This window comes from Eufriesea mexicana, unplaced genomic scaffold, assembly GCF_001483705.2.
Source record: "Eufriesea mexicana isolate 0111107269 unplaced genomic scaffold, ASM148370v2 scaffold492, whole genome shotgun sequence".
Taxonomy (NCBI): domain Eukaryota; kingdom Metazoa; phylum Arthropoda; class Insecta; order Hymenoptera; family Apidae; genus Eufriesea; species Eufriesea mexicana.
In genome coordinates, this window is record NW_016908641.1 from 95,126 (window position 1) to 103,797 (window position 8,672).

General features: G+C 23.2%; 4 protein-coding genes across 4 annotated transcripts in view; 1 reads left to right on the forward strand and 3 right to left on the reverse strand.

The window, feature by feature from the left end:
* Window positions 1-898, reverse strand: part of ATPsyngamma (ATP synthase, gamma subunit) — a 3,213-nt gene extending 2,315 nt beyond the window's left edge. The window contains exon 1 of the mRNA XM_017897424.1: window positions 791-898. The gene's annotated coding sequence lies outside the window, so the exon portion shown is untranslated. The remainder of the gene's footprint in view (window positions 1-790) is intronic.
* Window positions 899-1,883: 985 nt separating this feature from the next.
* On the reverse strand, window positions 1,884-3,024 carry jagn (jagunal). Its single transcript, XM_017897442.1, has 5 exons — window positions 2,943-3,024; window positions 2,734-2,865; window positions 2,421-2,562; window positions 2,146-2,361; window positions 1,884-2,034 (listed from the first exon to the last, which is right to left on the reverse strand). The coding sequence occupies exons 2-5, from the start codon at window positions 2,823-2,825 to the stop codon at window positions 1,906-1,908; spliced, it is 579 nt and encodes a 192-aa protein (XP_017752931.1). The 5' UTR covers window positions 2,826-2,865; window positions 2,943-3,024; the 3' UTR covers window positions 1,884-1,905.
* A 984-nt stretch (window positions 3,025-4,008) lies between these two features.
* Window positions 4,009-5,610, forward strand: Trmt61 (tRNA methyltransferase 61). Its single transcript, XM_017897437.1, has 4 exons — window positions 4,009-4,363; window positions 4,522-4,794; window positions 5,042-5,211; window positions 5,435-5,610. Exons 1-4 carry the CDS (start codon window positions 4,009-4,011, stop codon window positions 5,606-5,608), a joined length of 972 nt encoding a protein of 323 aa, XP_017752926.1. The 3' UTR covers window positions 5,609-5,610.
* An 88-nt stretch (window positions 5,611-5,698) lies between these two features.
* LOC108545676 (tubulin gamma-2 chain) lies at window positions 5,699-8,256 on the reverse strand. Its single transcript, XM_017897425.1, has 9 exons — window positions 8,149-8,256; window positions 7,667-7,869; window positions 7,377-7,523; window positions 7,167-7,303; window positions 6,884-7,078; window positions 6,682-6,793; window positions 6,389-6,520; window positions 6,136-6,318; window positions 5,699-5,997 (listed from the first exon to the last, which is right to left on the reverse strand). The coding sequence occupies exons 1-9, from the start codon at window positions 8,195-8,197 to the stop codon at window positions 5,794-5,796; spliced, it is 1,362 nt and encodes a 453-aa protein (XP_017752914.1). The 5' UTR covers window positions 8,198-8,256; the 3' UTR covers window positions 5,699-5,793.
* Window positions 8,257-8,672: the final 416 nt, after the last annotated feature.

Sequence of the window (8,672 nt, forward strand, 5' to 3'; positions counted from 1 at the left end):
TTAATAAAAGAAAATAAAGAATAATAAAGTATTAATATTTAAATTAAAAAATTATTATACATGTTAATACTTGGAATATAAATTACAACTTTCAATATAACTTATTAATAATATATTTTTTTAAATATTTAAAAAATTAGAAAAATTAATAATAATTTTCATTTAATATCATTTCAATTTAAATCAATTAAAACTAATGAGAAATAAAAATATATAATACTAAAAGCTTTGCTAAAAAAAAAACTTATATGAATATATATTTAACTTACCCACACAGGTATTTAATTATTGAAAAATAAAAAAAAAATTATATAAGACATATATTAAAAAAATTGTAAATATAATGGATAAGATAATAAAATATATTTTTTACCTTATCTTTAATATGAAAAATATTAATATTATATTTATTACTAATATTGATTCACTTTATCATTATTAATTACATTTAAAAATAATAATTGTTACAGTTTCATAATAACATTCATCTATCTCACTGAATTTTTATTCGCAAATATATGACAAAATTAGAATATAACACACAGGAAAATTAAAGTATTAGAAAAAATTAAATAGTACATAACATAATAAAAGAGTACTAACAGTAATAATATCAGAAAAAGTAAATTTTTTTTTAATACTCTACAATATTATCTGCTTTACATAATCATAATGGACACCTTTCAGCTGTGCTTGAATTATTTTATTTTATTCCATATTTAGTTTTTCATATACTAATTTATTAAAATAATTATTTCAATTTTTATCTATTGTAATAAATTAAACTCACCACACAACTTGTAACAATATAATAAAAAATGTTTTAAACGGAATGGAAAAGGTTGTAGAACTGGAAGTTCCTGCAAGTAGGTAATATCTACACAAGTACACAATATGTGTACGTGTAACCTACCGAGCGATCGATAGGCCCCCTATAAATGAGAATTTATTCTACGATTTAGAGAATTTACCATACGTAATTTTATTTATATATTTAGTTTTATAATTGAATAAGGAAATAAGATAATAATCTTTTTAGTATATTTTTATATTATTTTAACTTAAATAGAAATAAAATTTATGTAAGATGATTACATAAGATAATTATTATACAAAACATTTAAGCTTAAATCTGTTTTAAACCATTTAAATTTAAATGTAATTAAAATGACAAATTTAATCTTAAAAATATATAATCTTATTTGATATTATATTGCAATGCATCTCTTAAAATATAATCATCTTAAAAATTTGATTTTATTTTTCTGCTTTGTTATTAAGTTAACTTTTATATAAATTTTATTAAGCACTTTTTGTATTAAAATATTAATAAAATAATACAGAGCGATTCAACATCGCAGTAAAAATCTTGTATCCTCACAAGATAATTTGAAGATCATATGTTGCCACTGGATTGGTATGTGTATATGCATAAACTGTGAAGTGTAATGTTGCTAAATAGACGGTACTATCTTTAAGTTCACTAAGCGAGCTAATCACTCTGTATAAAATGTAATTATACCATTTATTATACTTTATATTTAAAATGTGAAATTACATAGATAATTATAATAAATAACTTAACAATTCAGTTATTTATTTAAAACTTTATTTTATTCTTGTTATACAATGAATTATATTGTACTTAACATTGAAACTTATAATTTTTATTCTTTTTTAATATTAATCCTTTATTAAAATTATTTATAAGAGAACAATATAAAGTGTTCTAAAACACATAATTTGTATAGATTAATATAATTCACATAAACACATGTATATGTACATATTTACATAACAGTAATATTTTTAGTTTTAATTTTTGTTAACAATATATGTATAATAATAATATCATCAATAATATTCACAGGTATGCTTGAAAATTCAGTGAAGTTTATAATTAAATTAATCAACTTTTCTACTTCCCCGGGTTTTCCAAGCTACTAAAAGATTCCAGGAAAAGAACAGAGAAAAAGAATGAACTTGAGATGCTAAGAGGATAAATGCATACCACAATAACCCATATGGTAGATCCTAAAAAGTTAATATTTATTAATTTTATATTATTAAATTTTATATTAAGATGTATAATACAATCTATATTTGTTTTTAAATATAAATATTTCTAATTTAATAAATTCATACCTGCCAAAAATGAATTTCATCTGTTTTACCCACAGTTAAATATTTCCAGACATCCTTAAAATAATATATGACTGCATAAAATAATGGACCATATCCTAATAGAATGATACCTATCATATATTGTTGTAATGTTTTAATTCTGTTTCTTTTAATAGCAGATAATGCAAGGAAACTTAATATCAAACTCGTACACCAAATATATTCCCACCACAGAGGCTACAGGAGAAAAAGTTATTAACTTAATATTTTTATGTTTTATATTAAACATGATATACCTGAGGTATTTGCAACTCTTCAATCTCCAAAATGAATATGTCCAAATGATCTAAAATATCAGCTGATAACTTGGCAAGCATAACGAAGAAAAGAAGATAATGAAAAAGTATACAATATTTCAGTCTTGATTTGTTTGTTGCGCTAAAAGGAATATACATTTAATTCTAATAATAAATAAACAATAATCAAGGAATGATTTATTTTTAATTGTTATTTTATACAGTGAATATGAGTATTAACTTTCGAAATATTATTGTAATATCAAACAACTAAAAAATATCGGGTATATTGCTTTTATGACGTTTTAATTACCTGATTTGATAGTGAGTAGGTATTTTTTGTCTATGATTAAAATCACTTCCATCTGTACCCAGAGCTTGGGACAGTGTAACTTTTGAAGCCATATTTCGAAATTATTGTGACTAAGATATAAGAATCACGTTCCTATTTTAATAACAGAAATTTATGTATAAATAATTTTTAGGTTGCAATTTAAGATAAAATATTCGGTACTTCATTACCAATTATTTAACTATTTTTAAACTTTTACAAGCTCTGTTAGTGGCCTCATGGGTCACGGATCTCTGCAAATGTGTCACTTTTATTAAGTCACGTTTTCATTTTATAGAAATTGTAAATTATTGCGGTTGAATTTTTTTTAGATCTTAGATATTTTTAATTATTATAATTTATTATTTTTCATTTTATAAAGGTATATGCATCAATAAATTAAAAAATTGTAGAATTATTTAATATATAAAGAATTATACAAAAATAAAGGTTAGCACCATAAATATTATTTCCTCATTTATTAACCCCTTGTTTTATAACATCAAGTCACACTCGTATTAAGGATTATTGTAATTTCAATTCAATAAATGCAAACAAAGGTGAGTTTGAACTTTAATTTAAATTTCTATTCATTATACTAAAGAGTATTAAATAGAAACAAATAATATTTCAATATTATAGGATAGAGTAAATAGTTCAGCAAATAGCTCAGGTAGTTTTTAAAAACATCTTAAGGCAAAGGATTAAAGTATATAATTAGGGTATGATAATTATGTCCTTTAAAACTTTATAAAACAAATAATGCTGTTTAATTTTTAAATAATATATAATATATGTCTGTTTACATATTCTTTATTTTGATAAATTCATAAATTATCTATAACATACATTTTTTTTAACATATATATTAAAAAATAATATAATTGTAGTACTTAAATTCTAATATATTATATAATATCTAAATTTTGAATATTAAATTCTACTTAAAATTATTTTAATTTCTCCTAGTTATAGGATATTAAAAGAATATGATAATAATAATATCACAAACCAAAAGAAGATGTATAAACTTTTATATATATTCTAGCTAGTGGCTAATGAGGAACTAATAATGATTTGTAAAAGTATAATTTATTTTCAGATTTAATTATAAATACCTAAACACATATTCAAGTTTACAAATAGATGTAATATAATAATATAGTAACACAATAATATAATAGTATCATAGTATAAAGTAAAGGAAGTGCAACTTTACAATATTATTTAAAAATAAATTCACTTGTTTTCAATAAAATGAGTTTTAATAAAGTGAAAGAATTTATTGAAGAAGGAGATGTGGTAATTTTATATTTGGGACCTAGTAATATGCATTCCTTAGAAATAAAGCCAAAAATTCTGAATAAAAAAGGTAAAATGGTTGATAATATTTTTCAAACAATATATGGAGCACTTAAAGTATTTTGTCTTGTGGGGCAAAAATATGGAAGTAAAATACAACTTTCCCGAGGATGGGGATATGTGTTACAACCAACACCAGAATTTTGGACATTAACAGTTCGACATAGAACACAAATTATCTATAGTCCTGATATAAGTCTAATTATATATTTGATGGATTTAACACCAGAAAGCATAGTTATTGAAACAGGTTTATCAGTTATTTTGACTATTTTCAAAATATTTATGTTTTAAGAAAATGAATTAATTTTTTTTTAACTTTAACTATGATATATTTTTATAGTATATTCCACTTATTTTATTGTCAATATGTTATATATATTTCATTTCAAATTTTTATTGGTTTAGGCACTGGAAGTGGATCTCTTTCACATGCTCTTATTCGTGCAATTCGACCTTATGGTCACCTTTATACATTTGATTTTCATAAGCAACGTGTAAATATTGCTCAAGCAGAATTTGAAAAACATGGTCTTGGTAAATTTGTAACTTCAAATCATAAAGATGTTTGTATAGATGGCTTTGGAAAAGAGTTAGAAAACAAAATAGATGCAATATTTTTAGACCTTCCACATCCATGGTTAGCAATAGACCATGCGTTGTTTGTTTTGAAAAAATCAGGTACAAATTAACTATATTTAATTTAATGTATTTTTTTTTTATTTTATATTGTATTTATACATTTTTCTTTCACATGGGAATATATAAAATATATTGCTCTTTTAAATTAAAAACATGTATTATTTTAGTAACTTTTTAGTTTAAATTTATGTAGTCAACTTAATAATAGGTAATACTAATAAACTACTGAATATCAGGTTCATTATATATAAAATGTAGTGATTTTTTAAAATTATTTTATTTTCAGGTGGAAAACTATGTTCTTTTTCTCCTTGCATTGAGCAAGTTCAACGTACTTATGCAAAATTAATTTCGAAAGGTTTCATTGAGTTGAATACCTATGAATGTTTGCAAAGAGAAGTAAATGTACAATATAGAAGACTTCCCGTATTGGATTTAGAATGCTTAAAATATGAGGTACATATAATAGACACGATATATTAAATTAATATATATATATATGGTAGACTATAAAAGATAGTCTTTTTTTATCAAGTATTGTTATTCATTTAATTTCTATAAAAAATATTATAAATAGAGTAATAAGTCAAATTAATTAGTATATAATTAGTTTCAGTTTTACATTTAAGATAGCATTAAAGTTTGTAAAAGCTAATAACTTCTTTTAATTGTATTCTAGCAAGTGAACAAAGATATGGGACAACAAAATGAAAATGAAAAACAAGAACAAACAAAATTACTTACTGTAGCACATGCTCATTCTTTACCTGGCCATACAGGATTTATTACAATTGCCACATTACCTCCATTTTATGCGCGAAAGTTAGGAATAAACTTAGAGTCCAAAGACTGAGAAAATTTGTAATTATGATAAAATATGAAATTGTTGTGTACTATATAATTTTAATTTATATAATATAATTTCAATTTTATTCAACATAAAATTTGCAATAATGAAGTAAAATGTGAAGTCAATAAATGATGATCAGATCTTAAGTTCTTGAATACATAACAATCTTATTAAAAGTACTAAATATTTTATGTCTCTACTTTGCCAGGATTCCAAGATAAATAATCAACTCGTGTGGCTGCCTGATATTCTTTTACCAAGTATTCAACAACTTCTCTAGAATTATCTAATTCGTCCAAATTGTCTTCAAACATTTTTTCTTTGCGAAACTGTTCTAAAAATGCTTCCCGTTTTCGTAATTTATCATATTGTTGTAAGGCACGATCAAATAACTGAAATATGTTTGTATAGATGTGTTACGCATTTAGTAATAATTTTATAACTGTATAATTAATTATTAGAGAATTTTGAAAACAAAATTTAAGTAAAAGCAAAGTGTTCATTAATATAAAAATATTTTTGCAACTTACCGATGATATGTTAGTGTGATTAGCTAGCATTAAGCCAGATACTCGATGTGTACTTTGAATGTATGGTGATTTTCTTGAAAGAGCTACTTGTATACTAGCAGGTCCCCAAGGTATAAATTGTGCAAGTTTTCTTTCTCTAATTCTTTGTAAAGATTTATGAACTTGAGTTGGATCTACTTCACCCTAAATCATTGTATTTATAAGATTGTAATATTATTGTTATCTTTAATATTTTCTATTACATAGAACTTACTTGAATAATATTCAAAATGGATATATAGCAATGAGATGCATTTCTGTCTAATGCTGTAGAAACCATCATGTTTTTCGGTTGTAATAAACGTCTCATTACATCTAATACAGAAGTTTTTCTCACAGAAGCACCCTATCAATTATAAAAAATAAATTAATTTAAATAAGAAAACTTATTATTAAGTTATTATATAACTTATCTACATTTTATCAAACCTAAATTTATTAAAAAATAGTACTTATTTTAAAATAAACAAATAAAATTGTTCTGCATTTCTTAAAATAACTACTTACTTCTTGATCTGTAGTAAGAGGAGTATAACCAGTCATAAGAAAATGTAATCGTGGTGTTGGAATTAATGGAGCAATTAAACCAACTAAATCATTATTCATATAAGAAGGATACCTAGTGAATGTGAATTAAAATTAACTTAATAAATCTTTATAAAATCTTATACTGACTTCCCAAACAAAACAAATATAAATAACATATTACCGAAGTGTGGTAGTGCTAACAGACATTATTGTAGAAACAAGTTTATTAATTTGTGTAAAACTAGGATTTTGAATGTGAAGTCGATCCGATGCTATTCTGTTAAGTGCTGTGTTGTCTAAAACAACAACACAATCAGCACATTGTGTCAATCTTTTTAAAGTTAATAAAGAATTATATGGTTGTACTACTACATCACTGAAAAGAATTTTTTTATTACCGTCTATCATTATTGAAAATGTAATATTTTAATTATTATAATGTACTTCTACTGCATGATGTATACCTTATTTCATCTTGATTTGGAAAAACACTATATGTTTCAATCAACTTCTTTGGAAATCTATCTGCAAGGGATTCAAGCATAAATGATCCCATACCTGAACCTGTACCACCTGCAATGGAATGACACAAAACAAATCCCTGTGAATGAGAAATGAATTAGAAATAATTAAAGTATTCATAATATCAATTCAACTAAGGCAATTATGTATACTTCTAAACTATCGCTTCCATCTGCTTCTCTATCCAAAATATCAAAAATTTCTTCTTGAAGTTTCTCTCCTTGGTGATAACCAGATGCCCAATTATTTCCAGCACCACCTCCATGTTTTGATAAATATATATTTTCTGGATTATACAACTTGTGAAAAATAATGTTTATAATAAATATGTATATTAACAAACATTTATAAAATTTATGTATGCTCATAGAATTCGTACATATTTATAAAATCAAGTGATTAAATAAACTTATGATGTTTATGAAAATATACTAATAAATACCTTTGAATATGGCGAATTCATAATTGTATGAATTACTCTAGGTTCTAGATCTAATAATACTGCTCTTGGTATATAATGTTCATCATCTGACTGATAAAAAAATACATCTTTTCTATCTGTTCCTTCTGTTGCATAATCTTTTAAAATACCTTCTGGACTAATACCATGTTCTGCACACAATTTTTTCCAAAACTCAAATCCAACTACAAATAAAATCTCTTTTATTTTTGTTTTTCTATCTGCTATATTATTGCAATGTATTTCTATAAGATATAGATTCTATATTTTAATATCTAATTTATTTTTTCTTTAATTTTAATATCTAATATGATAGTTAAAAACATACAGAGATCATTTAGTAAGATTTTAATGAAATAATAAGTATTACATGTAATTAAAAGTATGTTATTTGGTTATAGTTACAAGTTAACAAGAATAGAATAAAATATTTTTATAATTTTATAAATTATAAAATTACTTACTTTGATTTCCACATTGGCCAAGTTGCAAAGTTATCATTTCACAAGGCATCTTAAATTTGTTGTTTAATTCTTATTAAGAAAGAGATTATAATTATTTGACTTCAATTTTACGCGCGATGAACCTTCAATTTGATTGATATTTCACATATTACAAATATATTTTTTATAAATATTTTGATAATACATTAGACAGTATTAATTTAATATTTACAAAATACATATGAATACATGATAGGATTATATATACAAAGAATAATAATGTGTACGAATGTATTACTATTATATTCAGTTGTAGATGGTGCTACGTTATCCATCAATGTTCCTGGCTATTTGAAATTTCATTCTGTTTAAAAATGTGAGCAAATTTTTATAAATATAAAATTTAATTAACTGATTAAATCATAGTAAAACAGTAGAGAGGAAGAGATTTTAAAACTATTTTAAATACCAATAATTTTACATTTAAAAAAGATAATGATTTTTATATTTAAGGAGGTAATATACAACAAGTAGATCGTATTTTA

Coding starts and splice junctions, on each gene's coding strand:
- jagn (XM_017897442.1), bottom strand. CDS start 2,825: ATGGCTTCAAAAGTTACACTGTCCCAAGCTCTGGGTACAGATGGAAGT. Junction 2,563..2,733: donor CCTACTCACTATCAAATCAG/GTAATTAAAACG, acceptor TATTCCTTTTAG/CGCAACAAACAAATCAAGAC. Junction 2,362..2,420: donor AAGAGTTGCAAATACCTCAG/GTATATCATGTT, acceptor TTTCTCCTGTAG/CCTCTGTGGTGGGAATATAT.
- Trmt61 (XM_017897437.1), top strand. CDS start 4,009: ATGAGTTTTAATAAAGTGAAAGAATTTATTGAAGAAGGAGATGTGGTA. Junction 4,795..5,041: donor GTTTGTTTTGAAAAAATCAG/GTACAAATTAAC, acceptor TTTTATTTTCAG/GTGGAAAACTATGTTCTTTT. Junction 5,212..5,434: donor TAGAATGCTTAAAATATGAG/GTACATATAATA, acceptor ATTGTATTCTAG/CAAGTGAACAAAGATATGGG.
- LOC108545676 (XM_017897425.1), bottom strand. CDS start 8,197: ATGCCTTGTGAAATGATAACTTTGCAACTTGGCCAATGTGGAAATCAA. Junction 6,794..6,883: donor GTTAGCACTACCACACTTCG/GTAATATGTTAT, acceptor CACATTCACTAG/GTATCCTTCTTATATGAATA. Junction 6,521..6,681: donor CTCTTACTACAGATCAAGAA/GTAAGTAGTTAT, acceptor TATAATTGATAG/GGTGCTTCTGTGAGAAAAAC.